At 61.3% G+C, this 23,033-nt stretch overlaps 2 protein-coding genes across 3 annotated transcripts; both read left to right on the top strand.

Annotated features, from left to right (window-relative positions):
• Window positions 1-5,704: 5,704 nt before the first annotated feature.
• ID3 (inhibitor of DNA binding 3) lies at window positions 5,705-7,231 on the top strand. Its single transcript, XM_065041577.1, has 3 exons — window positions 5,705-6,209; window positions 6,391-6,462; window positions 6,694-7,231. The coding sequence occupies exons 1-2, from the start codon at window positions 5,889-5,891 to the stop codon at window positions 6,445-6,447; spliced, it is 378 nt and encodes a 125-aa protein (XP_064897649.1). The 5' UTR covers window positions 5,705-5,888; the 3' UTR covers window positions 6,448-6,462; window positions 6,694-7,231.
• A 6,695-nt stretch (window positions 7,232-13,926) lies between these two features.
• E2F2 (E2F transcription factor 2) lies at window positions 13,927-22,537 on the top strand. 2 transcript variants are annotated; one of them, XM_065041575.1, is made up of 6 exons: window positions 13,927-14,543; window positions 19,696-19,783; window positions 20,097-20,316; window positions 20,398-20,556; window positions 20,715-20,829; window positions 21,069-22,537. In XM_065041575.1, exons 1-6 carry the CDS (start codon window positions 14,259-14,261, stop codon window positions 21,552-21,554), a joined length of 1,353 nt encoding a protein of 450 aa, XP_064897647.1. In that variant the 5' UTR covers window positions 13,927-14,258; the 3' UTR covers window positions 21,555-22,537. The 2 variants fall into 2 exon arrangements, with proteins under 2 accessions (XP_064897647.1, XP_064897648.1); XM_065041576.1 differs by lacking the exon at window positions 13,927-14,543 and adding an exon at window positions 18,799-18,865 and having other exon boundaries at window positions 21,069-21,690.
• Window positions 22,538-23,033: the final 496 nt, after the last annotated feature.

The following is a 23,033-nucleotide window of genomic DNA, read 5'->3' as shown; positions in this document are numbered from 1 at the left end:
GATGGGGGCGGATGAGCGTGGCCGGGGAGGGGATGCTCCCGCATCATTTATACCCAGCTGGGGGAGAAGTATCTACAGGGCTCTTCACTGAGCGAACAAAATAACAATTCGGGGCAGGTTTGAAAAGCGCCGAAACCGCGACAGGAAACCCAAATTGTACAAATGCAGATGTGAGTGGAAAAAGCTCTTGAGCTGGTTGCTCTGGCTTTCACCTTCGCTAAAAATAAAGCTGCCTTATTAGGGGCCGATGGGGGCCGCGATAAAGCATCTTCCCGCTCCCCCCCCCCGCCGTGTTTTTCCGTGGGGGGGCTGTTCCACGCGATGCCGTGGGACACGGCTTTCCGGCTGTGCCGGGGGTCATAGGGACAGACGGCTGGGCTGGGGGTTTGGGTCATGTTTGGGGGGGCCTGGGGGGTTCAGCGTGCTGGATGGGGAGAGTCAGGTTTTCTGGGGGTGGTTTTTGCAGGGGACGGTGCGATTTGGGGCTGGGCAGCGCGGGGTGGGGGGTGCGATGAGTTGTAACGGTCTCTGGGTGTAACGAGGCAGCCTGGCAAAGCCACATCCTGCAGCGCCACAGGACCCGGGGGGAGGAATCTGGGGGGCTGAGAAAGGGAGGGATTTGAGGGGGGGCTGGTGGGGAGCAGCAAACCCCTCTTGGGACCTGCCAACCTGCATAAACCCCGGCTGGGCTCTCCATCCCCGTGCCTCAGTTTCCCCTCTCCACATCACCCCAGGCTGGAGCGCCAGCGGGGGGGTGGGAAGGCGGTGCCGGTTTTGGGTGCCGCTGCCCCTGCCGCCGCTGGGAGGATGGCGTGGGAGGTGGGAGGCCCTTCGCTTGCCACCCCGGTGGTGGCAGCGGGGCCCGGGCTCCTCTGAGTCACCCGTGTCCCCACACCTGGGGATGTTCACACCTGTGGCCTTTGCACCCCCCAGCCCCATCCTCCTCCTCTTTGTGCAGGGGAAGTGGTGGATGCAATGGGGGGGAAAGCAAAGGGGTAGAGGGAGAAGGGAGCAGAGCAAGGGGGGACTGAGTACCAAATTGCGGGCGCAGCACCTTGGCAGCCCCCCTGCTGCCCATGGACCCCTCCCAGGGCTGTGTGAGTGGGGAGGGGTCGCATGTCACAAGGTGTCCTTACCCCATGGTTGCCCTTGGCCCCGTGGGGGTAACACGGGGGGTGATGCTCCATCCCCCCCCTAGCACTGAGAATGTCCTGAAAGCATCAAGGGGTGTAGATGGGGCATGGAAGGCTGCTGCAGTGTCCTGCCTGGGTGGGCAGTGGTGGGGGGAGCAGGGGCTGCAGCCGGCCTTGGGGGGAGGCCGTGAGAACGGTGGCCGAGGCTGGGGGGGCAGCGCAGGAAGCGCTGGGGGGGGTGGCTGCTCCCGGCTCCCCCAGATGCGCCCGTGAGATAGGGCGGCAGGAAGCAGCTGCGGAGAATCCCGGCGCTGGGAACAGCCGCTGCGCCCGCCCGACGCCCCCCAGGTCTGCGGGACCCCCGGCCCCGCTGCCCCCCATGGCTGGTACCACCTGGGGATGCTCTGAATCTCCTGGTCTCTCCCTTCTGGGGAGCTGGGGTGCGCGGGGTTTTCCCCGGAGAGGCAGCTCCTCTTCCTCGGGGGAAGCCGCAGTCCCCTCTGGCCCTGCCGGTGCTGCGGGGGTGCAGATGGAGCCAGAGCCCCGATCCTGGCTGGGCTTCGGAGAGGAGGGGGCCTGGGGAAACTGAGGCACAGCTGCTGGCTACTGGTCAGGCTGTGCAGCTGGCCAAGGCCTTGGGTCATGGCTCCACTCCAGAGGGATGTGCGTGCTCCTCTCCCTACCTCTGGAAAGAGGTATCGTCTCCCTGTGTTCACTCTGGCCCCTAATGACATCCCCGCGGTGCTGGGCACTGCCCGCAGGCCCAGGCAGTGGGGCCGGGCTCCCTTGGGCAGCTGCAGGGTAGGGTGCTCAGTCCCTGCCTCGGGGTCCCCAGGGCTAATCCCCTGCACTAACAGCTGCACATTCCCCAGGGCCAGATCCAGTCTCCTAGTGACAGGGCTCGGGGGTGGGGGGGGATTTACTGCCTCTTTTTGGGTGCAGCTCCCAAAAGTGCTGCTCCTTGGTCCCTCACAGTTTTCTCCCCGTGTCCCTGCACATCCAGCGCTGTGCACAGCCCAGATCGGAGCCCCCAGTGCCGTCTGGCGCCTGCGCTGTGTCCCTGTGCTGGGCGAAGGGGTAAACTGAGGCACGGGGCAGGGTGAGCAGCCAGGGCCGGGCTCCTTCCTGCACCGTGCTGCCCGCACGTCTCACTGATGTACGTCCACCCAAGTCTGGCAGCTCCCATTTCGAATCCCCATTTATCCCAGAACACCCCAAATCTGGGCTGGGACACAGTAGCCCAGGATGGGTTTGGCAAACCACACTGGGGCCTTTTGGCACATCCTTCCTGTGACCAACAGCCAGAGTGGGACCGTGACACCCACCCTGCCTGTCCCAAATGCAACGCCCACCCCAGAGCACTTGGTCCCGGTGTGAATTGGGGTGCTGGGAGAGTCAGCGCCCTGGGGAGCAGCGCGGTCCCCAAACCTCACCCGCGCTCCACATAGTGGCTACGGCCCCAGGGACGAGGTGGGAAGGAGATTTCAGATTTAAGAAGCCAGAATCCCATTTTTCCCCTGAGCATCCACCTGGATTTCTCCTCTAGCGCCAGAACTCCTTTGGATCACACCCGTGCCAGGTGGGTGCCCAGGCTGGGCGAAAGTCGATGCATTAAAGCAATTGCCCTGAGCTCCGGCTCCCAGCTGGGTCCCTCAGCTTCCCTCACTCCCGAAGGATCCCGAGGGCCTCCAAACATCCCAGGAAGATGGGATTTATACCCCAGCCCTATCCTGAAAGCAAATCCAGATGACCCCTGGGGAAGAGCCCTTCCCTTTGTAGCTGCCTCGGGCGCTCTGCCACGTCTTCGTTCCTCCCCTCTCCCGTCCAGATCCCTTCCCTGCAGCCGGCGCTTCCAGGCAGCCTCTGGCTTCCAAAACACAAGAAATTCCCCCCCAAAAAGCCGGCGAAGTCCCCTCGGGAGCACCAGGACCCCCGTGCTCGCCCTCCCTGCCCCGCAGCAGCCCGGCTGAATCCGGCCCTTTCCACCCCGCTTTACGTCCTGCACATCCTGCCACCTGTGCGGCTTATTTCAGGAAAATTAAAAAAAAAAAAAAAAATATATATATATATATATATACATATACATATATATCTCTCAAACCAAACCCAAGCCTGAGGGGTAGATTTTTTGGGGCGGTGGGAGGGGGGCAGCTGCTTGTGAACCCCCCAGAGCATGATGAGCCACGGGGATGTCCACAGATACATTTGCAGTGCGGAGGCAAATTGCACGGGATTAACGACCCCGGGAAAGGGGGAAAGGTTGGGAGCCACGGGGGGGACACATGGACACGCCCCGGGGGACATGGGGAGGCTCTGGGGGGGCTCACCGGGCTGTGTAAACCCCAGCTCCTGCTCCTTCTCCTCCTTTCTTTTTTAAATGATTTAATAGAACACCCAGTGTGGGCCCTTTTCGCCATGAAATCATCGCGCTCCGCAGCATTCGCGCTCCCGTCCTCCCCCCTTTTCCCTCCCCCGCGCCAAGAAATCCGCTCCCCCCCACAGCCAAGGGAGTGAAGACACCCCAAACCCCACCTTGACACCCCAAAAGTGTCGGACCCCCCTTTGTGACCCCCGGAGGAGGCGGGGGGGTGTGCTTTAAACCCGCGATGGGATGATGGAAATATCCCCTCGCTCCCATCTCGCACCCTCGGGGGGGTACCCCCAAAATTGCCATCGCTTCCCCCGAAATCTGGAAGCGGCGCTGATTGGGCGGCGTGGCCGTGGAACGGGGGGGGGTGCTGGGAAGGGGGTGCTGGGAAGGGGGGGTTGCCTTGGCCACGCATCCCTGTGTGAATGCATGACGTGCGCGGCGCTGGCGCCAGGCTGTCTGGGGCCGGGAGTTAGATCAACACAGCTGGAGGGCCCGGGCCACAGCTGGGCAAAGGCAGCGGGTCCCGCCGCCCAGGCAGGGCCTGTGGGAACCGCCGCCAACAAAACCCCCCTGCAAACAAAAGCTGCCCCCCCCCCCACTTCAACAGCCCTTCCAGCCCCCCCGCCCTTGGGAAATGGGGGGGGTCGGGGATGGGAATATGCGGGGTCGTAGCTCAGCGCTTTGGGGATGGGGGGGGGGTCCTTTAAGAGGGTGAAAAGCATTTTTGGGTGGTTTGAAAATAGTTGTTAATGTTTTATGTTTTTTAATTATTCTTATTTTTAGAATGTTAACTTTTCTCTTTCAGGAGGGGGCCTGGTCGGAGCAGTTTGCCCCGCAGCAGGTTAATGAGGGTAATTATGGCTCTGCCCGAGCCGCCACCCTTCTCACGGAGCTGATCTCGTAGGAAATTCGGGGGGGGGGGGAATAAAAGAAAAGGAAAAAAAATATACACCACCACCCCCCTTCCCAAAAATGTCTGGATGCTGCTTTGAGGGGATTTTAGGGGGTGGTGAGAAGCAGAGAGGGGTGGGGTGGCTGCCCCCCCGGCCCGCAGCCCCGAGACCCCCGTGGGGGTGCAGGGGAGGGAAACAAACCCCAGCGCCACCAAACTGGGATTTGGGCAAATCTGGAATAAATTGCTGCTGTGGGCAGACGTAATTCGGTCCAGGTGTCTCTGCCCCCCCCTCCTCAATAGCTGGGACCCCCGGGCAGAGTCCCAGGGTGCCCCCCACCCTCTCAGCTGTAACATCCCTTCCATGCATTCACCCCCCCATGACCAAAACCTATGGAAATTCCCCCAGAACGAGATGGGGGGGGGGAACGACATTGCCACTTGATTTTAACAGGGATTTGCAATTTGGGTGCTGTGGAACTGTCACCCCCCCAGGACCTTCCATGTGCCACCGCCACCCGCTGCCGTGACACCCGTGGGCACCGGCCACCCCACATCAGTCCAGCTGTGGACTTTTTGAAGCAGCGATGACTTGGAGGGGGGAGAGTTCCCTTCATCCCTCCCCATCACTTCTACTGAAATAACCCCCTTGCCTATAAATCTCCTCTTCCCCCCACTCAAAACAGAACTAAACAAAATAACCCCCCAAACAACACCCGACCCAAACCCTGCAGGCCTCGCAGGCGCTGACCTAAATCTGGTTTCTCCATCCTAACCTCAGTTTTACCGCAATTAATTTTTTTCTGCTGGTCACAAGATAATTCCTGACGCCAGAAAGTCTGGAGGTCAGATGAGAAGCGGATTGAGGAACAGGGCGGCACTAATTTCCTTACGAGATCGCCCGGTAAAAAACGGGGGGGGGGGGGCAGAATAAAAAGCTCCATCGTCCTGCCTAAAAATAGGGGGGGGCTCACTGGGATGCGGGGGCAGTTTGGGGAGACGGGGGTTGGGGTGTCCAGGGGATTTAGGGGGGAATCCCCCCTCCAAGGGTGATGGTTGGGGTCTGGCTGTGGGGTGAGAAACCTGCATGGTCGTTTTTGTGCGTGTCCCCCCCCCCGCGTGGGGCCACCCCGGCCACCAAGGGTCATTTGGGGGGGTGGGGAGGGGGTGAGGGGGCGGGGTCTCTCACTTAATTTAGATGCAAGGGTGGGGTTTAGCGCTTCATTTACATACAAGAGGTGGGGCTCCGGGCTCATTTGTATGGGGGGCGGGGCCCCGCGGGCCTGCCTATATAACTAGCAGCGCTGGGCTCCCCCCGCTTTAGAGCGCCAGCGGGGTCTGAAGGGTTTGGGCTACGAGGGGTGACGGTCGCGGGGGTCGGTGGTCCAAACTTTGGTGGTCCCGGGACTCGGAGGTCCCAGCAGAACCCCCAGCGAGGCACCCAGGCATCGCCCCGCTCCTCCTGCACCCCCAGCCGAGCTCTGAGCCCACCATGAAAGCCATCAGCCCGGTGCGGTCCGTCCGGAGCTGCTACGAGGCCGTTTGCTGCCTGTCGGAGCAAAGTCTGGCCATCGCCCGGGGGGGCAACAACAAGAGCCCTGCCCTGGAGGAGCCCATGAACTTGCTGTACGATATGAACGATTGTTATTCCAAACTGCGGGAGCTGGTGCCGGGGATCCCGCAAGGGACCAAGGTGAGCCAGGTGGAGATCCTGCAGCATGTCATCGACTACATCTTCGACCTCCAGATCGTGCTGGAGGAGGGGGCCAAGGGCCGGGACCCCTCCTCCGAGGCCACTCTGTTCTCCCTTAAGGTAAGGGTTGTTTTGGGTTGGAAGGGGGGATATGTCGGGTTGGAGGGGGGGATATGTCGGGTTGTGCGGGCTTGTTTGGCGGGGGGATGCACGGTCCCGGCGCGGTGGGGCGGGGGGGAAGGGAAGGATGGGCCCCGACTGTCGCCGGGGTGGCCCTGAGCCTTGTCCCCGCTCTCCGCAGGCGGCCGAGCTCGCCTCTGAACTCTGCTCCAAAGACGAGAGAAGTTTGTGTCACTAACGGCTCCTCCATCAGGTGAGTGTTCACCCCATTTCCCCGCACCCCAATCCCCTCCATCCTCCAGCACCAGCATCCTCAGGGGACCGACACCAACCCCGCTGCAACGCGCTCCCGACCCCCAAATACACCCCCCTCTCCAAACCCAAAATTACTACAACACTAATGATTTTTTTTTTCCCCTCTCTCCCCCCCCCCCTTTTTCTCCCTCCTCCCCCTTTTCTCCTCTCTCCTCCCGGTGCCAATTAGCAAACAGGCAGCGAGTGTCGGTTCCTGGTTCGTTATCAGCCGGAGGTAAATAGCAGCTTCCTCCGTGGCGCCGGGATGTCTGCGACCTCACCGGCCCCGCCAGCCCCCCCGGGCACCGCAGGCGGGGACCCCCCGGCTCACACCGCCAGCATCGCCCCCGGAGCGCAGCGTCCCGGCTTCAACTGGACTTTTTGGACCCGAACCTAAAGGAGACACTTTTAATCACAGACTGATGAAGAGGCGGTTGTCTGTATATTTTTGGATTATAGCAGCGTGTCCTTTTTTTAAAGGTGTTTAATATGGGGTGGGAGGGGGGAACTAGGGGGTTTTGGGGAGGGAGGGGATATCCTCGAGTATGAACCAAACTCTCTGGGGCCGTGGCCTCGTGTATTGTGGAGCTCTATACTAGAGTATTAACTTTTCGTACCTTTTGTGCAGGAAGGTGAATTTCTGCGAACATGCCTTGTACTTGCTTTATAAAAACTTTTTATAAAAGTTACCATTTTTACGTAATAAAAAAAAAATAGCTTCTTTTGAATGCGTTTTCCCCATCGCTGGGCTGGAGGGGGGTGGGAGAGCAGTACCCTGGGGGTGGGAGCCCCGAACCCTTTTGCTGAAGGTTACAGTAGGAATCTCATTAATTGTTTAATAGCTTTGAAATGTCAGCTCAGGTATGGGAGGAATTAACCCTAGGCTGCCGACTCCCGGCCGAGGTGTCTGCCAGCTATTTTGGGTGCTGCTCTGCTTATCTGATATGGAAGGAGTGAAGACACAGCCGAGCCCCAGGGACCATCTGGAGATGTAGCTGGAGCCCTGGTCGTGGGGGGGAAGATGCTTTTTTCCACGGGTTTCCACTATCACTCTTGCAAAAAACATCCCCAAAACCTGCCAACTGGTGCCCTTGGGCTGGATTTGAGCTTCTTTTGGGCTGGACGGGGTGATGTTGCCCCCCCAGGATACTCCCCTCACGGGAAGGGGAGTTTCTAGGCTGCAGCTGCCCTGGCTCTAATTACGGCTGCTCTGAGCCTCGCAGTTCCCCAGGTGGCATCCACACCACACAGCCCTGCCTGGCCTGGCCTGGCCCCCCCCGGGGCTGGGAGGGGGGCAGCACCCGGAGGAAGGGGTTTTAGGAGCAGAAATGCCTTTCTTTTCCCCTTGGATAAATGCTGCGGTTTCCCTTTGGCCCCGGCTCAGCTGCGGAGCCCCGTGGCTGCAGCACAGCTGGGCTGGATCCTGCTCCCTGGGGAAGGTGCTGGCCCTGCCTGCAGCTCGGGTCAGGCCTGGGGGGGCTCTCCTTGGGGTTAAAACCCTCCCACCTGTAGCACCATCTGCTCCATCCCCTGCATCGGGCTCTGGTTTTGCTGCCGTAGGCTCAGTCAGGCATGGCGTGGATGCTCACCCTGCAGTATTGGGGTGTCCCTGGGGTGCTGCAGGATCCAGGTGAGCCGGGTCGGGGGCTGCAAAATGTGAGGAGGAGGGAAGGAAGAGAAAGGCAGGAGGGGCCTTGGGGCACAGGGGGATCAAACCTTCCCCTGCACGCACCAGCTTCAGCCCCCGGCCCTGTAATGGCCAAGGTGAGTTTGGGGTGCAGCTGGCACCCTCAAGCACCCCTTGTCTGTGGACATTTTCACAAGGAAAAGCAGCGTGTGGTGCATCTGAAAAGCAACAGCTGGTCCAACAGGATCACGAACCCCTGGGAACATCCCTCCTGCCTCCCAGCTTGATGTCCCCAGGCTCCCCGAGGGCAGGTTACCCTCTGGCACCCACAGATGAGGTGGGACAGGGTGACACGGGGCTGTCCCAGCGCGGTGGGAGGCAGGTGAGGGTGTCCAGCTGGAAGCTGCTGCTTCTGGGAACTGCACTGATGGCTAAAAATAGGGTTTTGCCGTCTCCACTGGCTTTTAGCTTGGGAGGGGAAGCGAGGGGTGGGTTAGGGGTGAGCGTCCCCATGCTCACCCCGGTGCTGGAGTCCTCCAGCTGTGCCAAAGGGATTTAATTGGGGTGAGTGGGAAAAGCACCCCAGGAATGAGCTGGGGGACAGGGATGGGTCTAAGTAGCTGCCAAAAAGGGGCTCCCTGCAGTGTGAGCACCCCAGCTCATGATGGGTCCCCCAGCTGGGATGAGAGAACCCATGGGAGCTGTTAATGAGCCAGCTGGGGATACTGGGAGCAGTGGGGACAGGCACTGGTGGGATGGGAGAAACCAGTTCTGCTGGGGCTTTTGGGACGGAAATGGCACTGGGGAGGCAAAAGGGGACTCCCAACCCCAGAGAGCGTAGGTGGCCCCTGTCCCTGTCCCCTCGCTGGGGGGTCAGGCGGGGGATTCCCTCGGCCAGGGCTCCCTGGGGGCTCTGGTTCTTGGCAGGGTGAAGGTTTGGCACCGGCTCCCGGGGCCATCGCCTCCTCCCCGGGGCAGACGGATCCTGGCGCCTTTCCTGCAACCCGCCCGCTGTTCCCAGGCCCTGGGGATGGCCGGGGGGCACAAACCTTGCCCGGACCCCCAGCCAGGGCTGGGGCGATGCCGAGGCCTTTGCTTGGAAACCCTGGTTGGAAAGAGAACAAAAGAAAAAAGTAAGAAAAAGTAGAAAAACACAACTAAAAATAGCCGCTGTTGCCCCGCTGGGACTGAGATTTACCTCGCAGGGCAGATTTAGTGCAAGAAATGCCCCTGGCCCCCCCAGCTGAGCAAACCAGGCTTTACTTTTATCTTCCCCACTCCATATCACGGGTGCAAAAAGAGGATGAGGAGAGCAAAAAAACAGCCCTGGGGGGGTAAAGGCCACCGTCCCCTGTCACTGTGCCGGTGGCCGGCCCGGCCGGCTTGCTCGCCTCTTGGCAAGAGCCGCAGTCTGATGCAATCGGTTGCGCTGACGGAGGCCGCGGTTCCCCACCTGTATTTGCCATTGTGTGCCCGGAGCTGTTTGCAGGTGTTTGCTGGCGCCGCACTGTCTGAGCCGCACTTCCCTCCTCCTCCTCCTCCTCCCCGCTGCCTGCCCCGGCCAAGGCCTGGCCCCCCCGGCCCCCCCGCCGCCCCGGCTCCCCGCCAGCGGCCGCCGCCTCGCTGGGACGGATGCTGCGCTCACACGCGTGGCCTTGGGCGGGCGTGCACGGCCGGGCGCGCTCACGCGTGGGCTCGGGGCACGTGGGGGTGCTCGCAGGCTGCAGGATGGGCGTGTGCTTAGTGTGAGCGTGCACGTGATGCGCACATGTGTGCGTGTGTGCACATGCCTGCGTATGCTTACACACACATCTACACACACGTGCCTGTGCACACTTGCGCACACATGCACACACATGTATTTGCGTGTGCACGCGTGCACTTATACACATAGGTGCGGGAATACATACCCCAGTGAGGGTGTGCACATGTGAACACACGCATGCTCTGGCAGGCACACGCGTGCACACGCACTCACAACAAGGTACAAGCTGCACATGTGGTTCTCCAAAACACGTGTGTGCACATGTGTATACGCATGAATGTGCGTGGGCTGCAACAGGGGTGCAATACACACGTGCACCCCTTAAACAAGGGCACCCATGTGCACACACACAAATGCACATGCATGCACACCCCAACCCAGCCAGGTGGGACACACAAGCACATGTGTGGAACCCCAAATCCAAACACACAGCCCCCCCAGCACCTTGTCCCCCTCCCTCAGTGCTGTGGGTTTGCTCCCAGCCGTACAAGCTGCCCTCCCCTGTGTCCCCCACGATGGTGCTGAGGGGCTGGAGCCCGGCCTGGTTCTGTAGGTGGGGATGAGCCAGGGTGCCTGGTGTGTTTTGGGCTCTGCTGGGGATGGCACCTGAGCCAGCCCATGTGGCCTGTTGGCCCCATCCTGTCCAGCACAGGGTGTTCCCAGTGCCCTCGACACCCTGCTGATGCTGCTGATGTCACACCCTGCTCCAGTTCCCACGCTGTAAATGAGTGGGGAAACTGAGGCACGCTTGGGATTTCCAATGTGGGAAAGGCGTGAACAAAACCCCCACCTCCCCTCCCACCTTCCTGGAGGCACTCAAATTTCCTCTGTCACTCTCCACCCCAGAGGCTCCTAATTGCCATCTCGGTGTCCCCCCATCTCCATGTCCCGGTATCTCCCTCCCTGCATCCCTTGCTCTCTGCATCCTTCTGTCTCTAAGTCCCTCCATCTCTGTGTCTCTGTATCCCTCTGTCTGTCTCTGCATCACTCCATCCCTCTGTCTTTGCATCCCTGAGTCCCTCCACTCTTGTGACCCCCCATCGCTCTGTCCTTGTGTCCCTCCATCCCTCTGTTCCTGCATCTCTCCTCCATCCCTCTGTCCCTGTGCTCCGGTGCCCCTTCATCCCAGCTTTCCTCTGTCCCTCCGTCCCTCCTTCTCCGTGTCCACCCATCCCGGCACCTCCCATCCCACGGTCCCTCGCCTCCCGCGGCTGCGGTGCCCGGGGATGCCGGTACCGGGGTCGGGCCGGTGAGGGCTCCGCAGCCGCGGCTCGCTGCTGCCGCCTGCCGGGGACATGGGGAAGCGCCGCGCTCACCGCCGGGCTGCGGTTCCCCCGGGAAGGACCGGGACCCGCTCCGGTTCGCACCCTGCAAGGACCGGGACCCCCTCCGGTTCGAACCCTGCAAGGACCGGGACCCCCTCCGGTTCAAACCCGGCAAGGACCGGGACGTTCTCCGGTTCCTCCCGCTGTGGTGGTTCCCAGTAGTGATGACCTGGGTGAAGAGCTACATGGCTCTTCCACCGCAGCCAAAAGTCAGGAGTATTTTGATAAAATGAGTGTTTCTTACAAAAATTGTCACTGGGGTGGGGGGGGAGAGGCTGGAAGTGGAGATTTTGAAGCTGGTTGTAGCAGAGATCTGCACTTTGCACCCACCATCAGCCGGGATTTCCATCTCCATAGTGCTGGACTCTGGGCTTGGCTTGTTTAATGACAAGGGTTGGTTCCTGCATGCAGCCAGGGGAGGAGAGGACATGGGGACACCTCTACATTAACCCTTTCAGCTGAACGGTGGGGTGTTCACATGAACCCCCAGCTCTGCCCAAAGGTGATGGGGACGGGGTCTCCAGGTACATCTCCCAGGACCTGCTCACCTACAGTGAATTGGGCGAGCTGAGCGGGGAAATCTTGCATGAAGTCCAGTGTCTCTTGGGAAGCAGCAAGAACATCAGAGTGCAAAGAGATCCGTGAGGAGCTCAACGTGTAGGACCTGCTCCAAACCTCTTTGCTGCCTTGGTCATAGGGTGGACGGGGTGGAATCAGCCTAGTTATACACAACCGAGGCAAAACCTCCCAAGAGAGATGTCTCTTTCGGGTTGGGGGGGTGGCAACTGGTGGCTGTCACCCATCTGGAGGTTGTAGCATGGAGGGTGTTGGTCTCTTCTCCCAAGTAGCAGGTGACAGAACCAGAGGAAACGGCCTCAAGTTGCACCAGGGGAGGCTGAGGTTGGATTTAGGAACAATTTCTTCCCCAAAGGGCTGTGGGGCATTGGAACAGGCTGCCCAGGGCAGTGCTGGAGTCACCATCCCTGGAGGGTTGGACAGACGGACATGAGGTTCTCAGGACATGGGGCAGGGACGGGGTGGGTTACAGTTTGACTCGATGATCCTGAGGGACTTTTCCAACCAAAATGATTCTATGACCATCTTCTTGGGCAGTCCTTACCCCAGCGAGGTCACATTGATGATGTGTGGGGACATCATCTCCACTTCGTCCAAACTGGAGGAGGTAGGGGCACATCCTGCCAGCCTGAGCCCTTCCCAGAACCCTTACTCCAATGTCCTTGTCCCAAGGGTCACTCAGCTGAAGCCAGCCCAAGGCAGCCAAGTGACACTGATTTATCCGCCCTGCCAGGCATGGCATTGTCTTTGTGCCCTGACATGGTGACAGCAGTGGCTTTCTCCCCATAGGGAGGAAGACGAAGGTCTGGGTGGGTTGAGCTGCCAAACTCAGCCGTGCTGCTGGCAGAGGGACACGGTGTCCAGCCGCGCGGTGGCTTTACTGCTGCCAGGCGTTTCATTCCACCCCAAAGCCCAAGCGCAGCAGGAGGGACACGTCTGTCCAGCATCAGAGGCTCCTGGCAAAGTTTTGGCTGTCCCCCCCCCGCCAAGCTGGGTTGGAGTCTGGAGGTCTGGCGTCCATCCTCACCCGCAGCAGAGGCGGCGGTGCTGGTATGTGTGTCCGTCCATCTGTCCGTCTGTCTTCCAAGAGGCTTCTTTGCAAGAAATTCTGTCTCTGCAGCTGAATGTCTGCATCCCAGACCTGGAGATGAAGCTGCCTCATGTTGGAGAGCAGAATGGTGGAGAGGAGAATGATGGAGGAGAACCGGGTGATGGAGAGGAACCAGATGACGGAGAAGAACCAACCACTGTGGCTTGGTGGCCTCAGCAGGTTTAAACTGAGCTCAGCTCAGTGGCTGTGGGGGCCTTTTACTGGTCCCAGTAAGTCTTGGAGTTGCCCTCACCCAGGGATTTGCCATTGCCTTGGTGCTTTCTCCCACCGCTGCATCCTGAAATACCCTCTGGCCAAATGGGGAGTCCTGTACCCCCACCTTCCCCCCTCCTTTGCCAGGCAGACCTGGCGCACCCCAAGGATGTGGCGAGTGGCTGATGGCTGGGACTGGGGGCTCCGTGCGGTGGGTTGTGTGAAATGGTGTGAGCGAACCAGGGGCCAAATCTGCTCACGCTGAGCCCCTCTGGGGTCCCTGCCCCCCCCACCAGCGCTGACCCCTGCCCAGCCCCTGCCTGTGGGGAGGTGGGGGGACACTGCTGCCAGACCACCCTCTGTCTGGGGGACCCCAAAATGTTTTGTCTCCTAAATAGTTGCAACTCCCCTGCACCTCAGGGTCCCTGCAGCTGGTGATGGGGGCGGGGGGGGGCAATGGGGATGGGGAGGGTCACAGTCCCCCCAGACTGGAACCCACCGGGGGGGCGTGTCCTCAAATAAATAAAATGATTAATAAAAAAATCAGTCGCAGTCCCGATCCCGCCCCCCACCCCCGAGCAGGTGGTGCCAAATAGGCCACGCTCCCTGCTTTGCATGCAACCCCCGCCCCTCCCTCCCGCCTCCGCGCTGTCCCTTTAAGGCCCCTCCCGGCGCGGCGCCGCTGGCTGCCGCAGGGGGGCGGGGCTGCGGCGGCAGTAGCCAATCAGCGCGCTGCGTCTTCCGCGGGAAATCCGAATTTCGCGGGACGGCGTTTGGCGCTTAAAAAAAAAAAAAAGGCGGGGGGGGGGAAGCAGCAGCGATCGGGCGGGGAGGGAGGGATCGGGCGGGGAGGGATCGGGCGCAGGGCACCGGGCCGGGGGGGCTGCGCTCCAGCTGCCCCGGCCCCAACAAGGGCGATTTCTGGGGTAAAGACGCTTTTCCCGCCCGGTTTTAGTGACGCCGCCACCGTGTTGCTTCTCTGCATTTTTTTCCGGGGAGCGGTGGTTTTGGAGACCGGCCGGGGTCAGCGCCCAGCAGACCGCCCCCTCCCCCAAAAAAAGAATGCCACCGCTGAGATTGTGACCCATCCTTCCGTTGCAAAATCGCGGGGTGCTTCTGCCCCCTCCCCCTGCCCTTGCTTCTCGGAAAGGACTTTGCAATGCTGCGGCTCCCCAGGGGAGTGTCCCCCGCCCCGGGGAGGGGGGGCGCCGCCCTCCCGCCCCCCGCACCTCAGCACCACCCGAAGAAGGTCATGTCGGTGATGGGCTCCGTGGAGCGGGGGGTTTCCAGCCTGGGCAGCCCCCTGGTGCCCGCCGGCTCCTTCACCCAGGTCTACACGCCAGCGGCTGTCAGCGTCCCCGCTCCCCGGGACGGAGGTCTCTATGGCACCCCCCAGAGCCCCCAGCTCAGGACCCTCCGCTCGGCATCGGCGGGACGGCTGCCGGTAAGGTGTCTGCACCCCAGCCCCACCTTGGGCATCACTTGGGTGGGACAGGGGGCTGGGGTCTCTGTGCAAGGCAGGGAGCAAGGGGGGTGGGTGACCTCAGGATGTACAGCACCCCCCCCGCTTCCATATGTGCAGCTTCTATTGGGGTCCACACCCCCCTCAGATGTCTCTTTGGGGTGGGGGAGGGCGAGGTTCGAAATCAGAAGTCGCAGTGAAATGGCTCAGAAATTTCTCAACTTCCCTTCCCCTGCAGAGCTGGCTCCCGGCTTCCGCTTCTCAGCCTTTTTCGGCCCTTTCTTTCTCTGTCCGCCTTGCAAGCGCTTTGGCTCACACCCCCAACCCCGGCCGTGGTGCTCGGGCCCTTCGCAAACCTTCTGTCCAGGTTAAGGAAGTGAGGGCTGGGGGCACCATCCCTGCCCGCTGCTTGTCCCCACTTTGGGGCTGCGACCCCTGGGGTGACCTGTCACCCGGGAGCTGAGGGACACAGGGCAGGGGTGGTTCAGTGTCACTGCCCAAGCTTGGTTCCTGCCTGCGGTTACAGTGGGGCTTGCAATGCCTTTTTTTTTGTTGGTGGGGGGTGTGAATTTGAAGCAATCCCCTTCCTCCATGGACACCCCAGGCACTGATGCTGGGAGCTCTGCGGGTCGGCACGGGGAGGGAGTTGCTGTCTTGGCTGTGTCCCTGTCCCCCAGCCCTGTGGTCAGGGCTGCATTGCAGAGCCCAGCTGCCCCTAAAGGGGGAAACTGAGGCTCAGGCCGGGCGCTGGCCCCATGCCCAGCATTGGGGTGCGTGGGTGGTTCTGCCCACCCCCATTCTGCTCCTGGAGGGCCCCTGCAGAGCCCCCGGCTGGTTGGACCCGCTGGCAGCTGGCATTTAATTCCTGCTCGCCCCAGCCCGGGCGCGTGTCCAGCCCTCACTGTGGGCCTCTGTTCTCCCCGGGTCCTGGGAGGGATCCCAGACCCCTCCAACTTCCACTGAGTTTTTTCAAGGCTTGATTTATTTATTGATTCCCCCTCCTCTCCCCAGTCTCTGACACTCGGTGCCAGCTGGGGACATCGCCGTGGCTGGGGGACAGGGGGTGGCTTTGCTCCCCCCCACAGTGCTGTGGCTGCAGGGCTGCTGGGGCCGTTGCCATCCCCGTCCTGGGGGCTCCAGAGCCACCTGTCTCCTTCCTGGCCTCTTTGTCTCTGACACGTGTGAGATGCCAAATCCTGCTTGGCTGGGGGCTGTTGTGTGGGGAGAGACCCATGTTGCTGTCCCCCCCACTAAAGCGCCCCCCAAACTCACAGTCCCGTTTCTGTGCATCACTGCGGAGCTGGGTTTGGGTTAACGACCTCTTTGGCATCATCATCACCATCATCATCATCACCCACACCAGGCTCCAGCCAGGAGATGCTCAGGGTGCTCCTGCCCACAACTACTCCCTGAATGGGGTCTTGGGGGACTTGTGTGACATCTGGGGACATGAAGTGGGTGTCCTCAAGTAACACTTGGGGACAAGAGGTTTTTGGGCTAATGGTCTCTTTGGCATCATCATCATCACCCATGCCAGGAGATGATGGGGGGGCTCCTGCCCATGACTGTCCCCTGAATGGGGTTGAGAGGGGCTCATGTGACACTTGGGGACATGAAGAGCTCCTACATCCCCCTTGGTGGCTTGCAACGTGACATTCTCCTCTCTCCCCGTCGTGATCTGATTCCTGCTGCTGGAGATCCCATTTCCAACCTGTGACAGTGGCATCTAGTGCTCCCCCCCCATCCCCCACCCCGTTTATGGGCACAACCTTTGTGTGCAGATCCGGGGCAATCAGATAATGAGCGTTTCCTCCCGATTCCCAACCAGGGCAATTGCAGCCGCTCCCACCTGCTTTGCTGGATTTGTGCCCTATAAACGATCCGGGGTTCACCTGGTCCAGCTGGAGGGAGCCCATCACCCCGTGTCCGGGCACGGGAAAGCGGGATGAGTTGTCTCCCATGGTCCGAAAAAGTCTCAGATTTCTCTTAGTCTCTCATTTTGTGGTCCTGGAGCAGGTAAATGAGTTTCCCACCATTAAAATGCAATTTTCAGAATAGCTTTAGCTCGTGCCAGTCCCATCCTGAGTATTCACCCTGCTCCTTGGCTATATGGGATCTGTAGGGGCCTTGGGATCTCTTACAGGGGCTCGAGGTTGCGAAGGAGCCCTGGGAGTGCGATGTGTCCGCGGCGGGTCCCGGCTCTCCCTGCCACCTCCGTGCCAGGACAAGGACGTTCAGAGTCCGCCGCGATTTCATCGTGAGCTGGCAGGGCTGAGCCGCCCCTGCAAAGAGCACCCGGGGAAGCAAGAGGGTGGCAGCCCCCATGGGTGCTGGGCTGAGGCCCTTCCCTGGTGGGAGAACCGCTCAGCAGCACCGCGCTTGCTGCTGGGGTGACCCAGGGCGATCCTGTCCCACTTTGATCCCATCCAGGGTTTTTCTGCGTGGGCGGGAGGGGAGATGTTTTGGGGTGCAGGGCCTGGGGGGATTGGGATGGGTGGGATGGTGGTGGCTGTCCTGTTGCCCTTGGGGGGCTTTTTCTGGCTCAAGCCTTACAGCCGTCCCTGGGGAAGGTCTCTGGCCAGTCCCCCCGCTCTGTCCATGCTGGGATGGGGCTGGTGGAGCGGATGGAGATGCTGCATCTTGAATGGTACCCAGGGTGGGGGTCCAGCCTTTCTTCCCCACACAGGGGGGTCTCCCCATCCTGGGACTAGGGCTGGGGTCACCCTCCCTCCCCTGCCCAGGGTGGGGCTGAAAGCCCCCAAATCTTGGGGTTCTGCATCCCTCTGTACCCCCCTAGCCATCAGCCACCCCAAAGACAGGGAGGGAGCAGCTGGGGGAGCCTGATCCAGAGGCTCCTTGGCATGAGCAGCATCCCCAGTGTGGTGACACAATGCCGGGGTGTCCTGTGGCCCCCCTGCCAGCTCTGGGTGCCCAACCCCGGGCGCCGCGTTCCCACACCCTGGGGTGGGGATGTTGGGCTGGCACGGGGGGGCAGGGGGGCCAGAAGGGCCGGGCAGAGCCCGGGCAAGCCCGGGGAAGGCAGCGGGTGCTGTTGAAAGGAAACGTTGGCAGGAGGAGCTGCCGCGGCCCCCCCGGGGGAAAGGGCTGCTCTGATGCTTGGGCTGGGCGCAGGGTGTAGCCTCTGGCGCCAGGGCTGGGCCCAGGGCTGCTTGGCAGGCAGAGCTGGCGGGGGGCCCAGCCTGCACCCCCCTGGCTTCCTCACCCCCCCAGCAGGCTCCTGCTCTCACCCGGGGGGGGTCAAGCCTCCTTTCCCACCCTCAGAATCATATCGGGGTGTAGCTGCTGGTCCCTCCATCCTGAGAAGCAGGGCTGGTGTGCAGCGTGGGGGGGTCCCGCAGTGCCCTGGGGGGATCTTGGGGTTTGGTACCTGCCCCCCTGTCTGCTGTAGTTCGTTCTGTGCCCCCCCCGAGTCCTGGCAGGGTGCTGGGAACCCCTTGCTGTGCTCTGCTCAGCTGTTGTGTGCCTAATCCTGCCTGGCTGGGGGGGCAGCAGCTGGGACACAGGAGGGACCCCCTTGTCCATTGTCCCTCGCTCGTGTGTCCCGGTGCTGTGGGGTCCTGCCCCTGCCTGAGCCCACTGAGCTCCCCCCACCCCGAACTGCATGTGGGGGAGCCGCAGGGACCCCCTTAGTCCCGCCCCCGGCACACAGGTAGGGGACACCACCTCGGTGGCTGTGGCTCTGAGAGGTCAGCTGGGGACACCAGGACCTGCCCTGTGTTGCTCCTGTGCCTCAGTTTCCTCATAGCCTGGGCAGATGGGTGCAGCTGACCCCCTTACGTTAGCGATGGGGACACACGGGTGGCCACAGCCCTTGGTGTTCAGAGAACCAAGGGTTTGGCTGCCAGCAGCAGGGGGGCCCCATATGATATCGTGTCCCCCCCCCGCCCCGTCCCAAATCGCGCTGGCAGATGCGTTGGGGTCTGATCCGGGGCAGGTGTTTCCCATGCGCTCGGCATTAACCGTTGGGGTGCCGGCAGCTCGGGGGCACATCCGGGGGTGCGGGGGCTGGGGATGGAGGCGCATTCGCTGGGGAAAACCTGCTCGGGGAAGGGAGGGAGGGAACAGATTCCCACAGGAGCTCGGGACCTGCCTGGCTCCCTGGGGGGGCGGAAAACAGCCCCCGGCGCCTCTCCCGCCGGCCCCCTCGGGTGGGAACGCTGCCCAGCCCTGCCCTGCAAAGCGGGGTGCGCTCCCCAGGGAGCTGCTGTGGGAGCTGTGCTGAGCCGGGCACCATGCGGGATGTGCTGGGGGGGACCCTGTGGGACAGCCCGGTCTGGGAGCAGGTAATGGGGCTGGGGGGGGCGGGATGGGCTTTTGGGGTTGCTTTCTGGTGCTGAACCAAAGCGTCCCCCTCCCCCAAGTCCCCTTGTTCATATTTGGGGTTGTGGTGGGGTCCTGGGGAATCTGTGTCCATTAGTGGGATGGTTTGGTGACACCCCCCAGCTTCTCTCTGCATCTGCTCTGCTGCATCCCCTGCTTCCCTGGGTCTTTTGTTCCCGAGTGATGCTGCGGGGGGGTCCCTTAGGGGTGATTTCAAGGACCCGTTTGCCCTGGTGATGGAACGGTATGTGTGTGGGAAGGTGTCCCCGCTCCCAGGACCCAGCACCCCCACCTCATCCTGGTTTCACTCCAGCTGGGTGCACGTGTCTGGGGGACCTGTGGGTCCCGGGGGGGCTGGGCCAGGCCGGAGCCAGGTGTGCTGGTGGCAGCTGGGTGCCCTCGTCCTCTGATGGTGGTGAAGCGGGGGGGTTAAATCCTGCACCCCAACGGGGGGAGCGTGAGGATCTGACCCGGAGCCACAGCGTTTTCAGAGCTCAGCCCCGAGGAGCTGCCAGGAGCTGGAGACGAGGGGAAATCCCAGGGGGGTTCCCTGCAGAGCCGGGGAGCTGGGGGGCTGCAGCACAAGTGGGCAGGAAACCATGGGGGGTGTCAGCACCCCCCATGCTCTCCCTGCCGGGTGCTGCAGGAGCCCTTCCCAAAAGCGGTTTTGCAACCGGATGAGTCTCTTGCGAGTTCCCCCCATCCTGGGCTTGGATGATGCCCTGAGTGGGGGTCCAGGGGACTCGGAGGGGTCTGGCTCAGCCCTGAAATGGGGTTTTCTCTCCTGCTCCAGGCCAAGAGGAAGCTGGACCTGGAGGGCCTCGAATTCCGCACGCCCAAGGGGAAGGGCAGGACGCTGGCGCAGGTCCCCAGCCCCAGGAGTAAGTGATGGGGTGGGGGGGCTGGGAGAGGGACAGACCCCATTGATGTCCCCTCTTAGAGTGCTACGATGTTCCTTCTAGCACCACCCAAAGTGACCCGAGGTGGCACAGTGGGAGCAGTGCCCATTCCCCAACCCCTCCATGCTGCTGCTCTCAAATCATCACAATGGCAGAAAACTCCCTGGGAGGGTTATTTTTCCATCAGGTTAAGGACTGTACAGTGTTTAATGTCCCCAGCATGTCCAGCCCTGTGTCACCTCCATCCCCTGTCCCATGCTAAGGAGACGATGGGGTACATCTCGTTTTCCCACAGCCCCCAAGTCTCCCGGTGAGAAGACTCGCTACGACACCTCGCTGGGGCTTCTCACCAAGAAATTCATCCGTTTGCTGAACGAGTCCCCTGACGGCGTCGTGGATCTCAACCGCGCGGCCGAGGTGCTGGAGGTCCAGAAACGACGCATCTACGACATCACCAACGTGCTGGAGGGCATCCAGCTCATCCGCAAGAAGTCCAAGAACAACATCCAGTGGATGTGAGTGATGCTGAGGGGGAGGGACATGGGGACAGGTGGCTGGGGGACATGCTGTCACTCAGGTGCCATCTCCACTGGCAGGGGGACGGGGATCTTTGAGGACGCGGCGGTGACGGCGAAGCAGCAGGCGCTGCGGGAGGAGCTGGCCGAGCTGGCCAGGACGGAGAGGACGCTGGACCAGCTTCTGCAGGACTGTGCCCTGCAGCTGCGGCAGCTGGCTGGTGACAAAGCCAATCAGAGATATCCTTGCTGGGGACAGGGGGAGGGAGGACAGGGTCCTGGGGACAAAGGACAGGGACCCCTCTGAGCCCCTTCTCCTCCAGCTGGCTTCCCCTGGGGTGGGAGGGTGGAGCTGTCCTGCTCACAGTCCCTCTTTTTCCTATACTGTCCCCGTCCACGCTGGCATATGTCACCTACCAGGACCTCCGCGCCATCAGCAGCTTCCAGGAGCAGACGGTGATCGTTGTGAAGGCCCCTCCCGAGATGCAAATGGAGGTGCCGGACCTCAGCGAGGTGTGTGGGGTGGGAGCTGCTCGCCCCTTGCAGCAGGGTCGGGGCTGGGGGTGCGGCAGGTGCTGCTGCGTCTGCACCGTCTGTCACACGAGCGTGGTTTTGGGGTGTCTCCAAGGGATCGTTTTGACCCTGAGCGGGTTCTTTAGGGGTTGCAATGGACCCCGCATGGGCTGGGGACAATGGGGTGGGATACGGGTGCCTGTCTGGGTGACCCCTAAACTTTGCTCTGCCCCCCCCAGGACAACCTCCAGCTCCACCTCAAGAGCACCAATGGCCCCATCGAAGTTTATCTCTGCCCGGAGGAGATCCTGGAGGACAGCCCCACCAAGGACCACTGCGTCCCCTCCGCTGTCACCTCCCCACGGGACCACACCACATCCCCTTGCCTACTAAACAACCCTGGGCCAGCCCCACACCCACCCCACCCCACCTCCCAGAGCTGGGGGGGCACGGGAACCCCCTCTTCACCCCCATCTCTGCCTCTCGCTGTGCCGGGGGGGGCTGGCTCGCTGTTGGAGGTGGAATCCGGGCTCCTGGGCTCCCCCCACCACCTCCTGCAGCAGACAGAGGACCAGCTGCCCTGTCCCCCCTCCCACCTGGACTCAGGACCCTTCATCACCTTCTCACCCCCCCTGGAACAGGACGACTATCTCTGGGGGCTGGAGGGTGAGGGCATCACCGACCTCTTTGAGGCATATGACCTGGGTGACCTGCTGAAGCACTGACCCCCCGCCACTCCCCGTTGTCTTTGTTCCCTCTGGTCACTCGTGTCCTGAGCGTGTGGGGCCTCTGTGGGGCGGCTAGAGTGCGTGGGGTGGGTCAAGGAGCGCTGGGTTTTTGGCAGGTGGTGGTGGGGGGTCTGGTGTCAGCCACCTCGGGTGGCTTCTCCTCGCTCTCCTGGGTTGGTTGTCACCTGCGGGCTGTGTTTGTCACCTCACTGGGCTCTGGGAGGTTTAAGTCCTTGGGAAGGATGCAGCCAGGTCCTGTTCCAGCACTGGGATCCCCACTGTAACCCCACACTGGTTCTTCGGGGTCACAATGGGTTGTTTCGAGCAGTGTTTCCCGCTGCCATGGGTGGAATATCCTTAAAAAAAATAATCAGGTGGCAAAGCTGAAGTCACCTTTGGGTGACAAGGGGGTGAAGCTCATATGTGGGTGCTGTACCTGCAAAGTCAGCGGCTCTGGCAAATCCCTGGCCAGGCCATGGAGAGGGGGCCCCTCTCCCCCAGCCTGTACCAGCCCCACACAGCCTCTCGGAGCCACTGGTGCTGGGGATATCCAAACTGGAGTGTACTGGGAGGAGGGATTTGGAGCTACTGGTGCTGGGGATATCCACACTGGAGCACACTGGGAGGAGGGATGCTATCAGCTGGTGACTGGGAGCATCACTCGCGGTGATGGGCTTGGGATGCAGCACGGGACAAACCCCAGGACATGGGGCTGGATACGGCTTTGAATTGTGTCATTGCAAAATATATGTAATTATTGCACTGTATTTATACGCCCCCCCGTTCAGCACAGCACTGGTGAGGGCCGGGTGGGTATTTTGATTTTTAAGCGAGTGTATTTAAGTTGTCCTTCCTCGGGGGGTTCTGCTGCGGTTTGGCTTGGAGGCGGCATGGGTGGGAGTGTGTTTTGGCGTGGAAAAACTTGTGGCACTTGATGTCTTCTGCACGGGAGGGGATAAAATAAAACTTTGGAGTTATAAGGGGCTGTTGTCCTCTAACCAGCCAAATGCTGGGGTAGTCTGGGAGGAGAGAGCTGTTGGGCTGGTTTTCTCCTGTTTTAAGTGTAAAAAAACCTGTTTTGGAGCCTTTTAACTGGCCGGCCTGCTCTGGAGGACCTGGTAGAGAAGAGAGTTGAGATGTAGCCATGGCTGGAGCGAGGGAAACGGGTCTGACCTGCCGCAGGTCGGTGATCTCCAGCTCAAATCTGACCAGGATGAGCCCCTTGAACCAGGAGCATGGGAAAAGCCCCAGGGCAGGACCCTGCAGGTACTGAAGCTGGGACAGGCTTGTGTACCCAAATTTGAGAGCAGGTTTGCAGGCTGCAGGGCAAAACCCTGGTGGGCTGTGCCTGTGGAGGGTCCTTCTCCAGGATGCTGCCCCCGGTCACACATCCCTGCCAAGTCATCTGGTACCCAGTGTTGTCTAGTGGCACCTGGTGATGGCTGACGGTATCTGGTGGTACCTGGTGACGCTCAG

This window comes from Columba livia, chromosome 26 (assembly GCF_036013475.1).
Source record: "Columba livia isolate bColLiv1 breed racing homer chromosome 26, bColLiv1.pat.W.v2, whole genome shotgun sequence".
NCBI classification, from domain to species: domain Eukaryota; kingdom Metazoa; phylum Chordata; class Aves; order Columbiformes; family Columbidae; genus Columba; species Columba livia.
The sequence above is the reverse complement of the archived record's forward strand: the minus strand, read 5'-3'. Positions and strand labels throughout refer to the sequence as shown.

Excerpts from the sequence above, each read along its gene's own strand:
- ID3 (XM_065041577.1), top strand. The coding sequence starts at position 5,889 with ATGAAAGCCATCAGCCCGGTGCGGTCCGTCCGGAGCTGCTACGAGGCC. Across the intron at positions 6,210-6,390 it reads CCACTCTGTTCTCCCTTAAG|GCGGCCGAGCTCGCCTCTGA; the intron begins GTAAGGGTTGTT and ends CGCTCTCCGCAG.
- E2F2 (XM_065041575.1), top strand. The coding sequence starts at position 14,259 with ATGCTGCGGCTCCCCAGGGGAGTGTCCCCCGCCCCGGGGAGGGGGGGC. Across the intron at positions 14,544-19,695 it reads CATCGGCGGGACGGCTGCCG|GCCAAGAGGAAGCTGGACCT; the intron begins GTAAGGTGTCTG and ends CTCCTGCTCCAG. Across the intron at positions 19,784-20,096 it reads GCAGGTCCCCAGCCCCAGGA|CCCCCAAGTCTCCCGGTGAG; the intron begins GTAAGTGATGGG and ends GTTTTCCCACAG.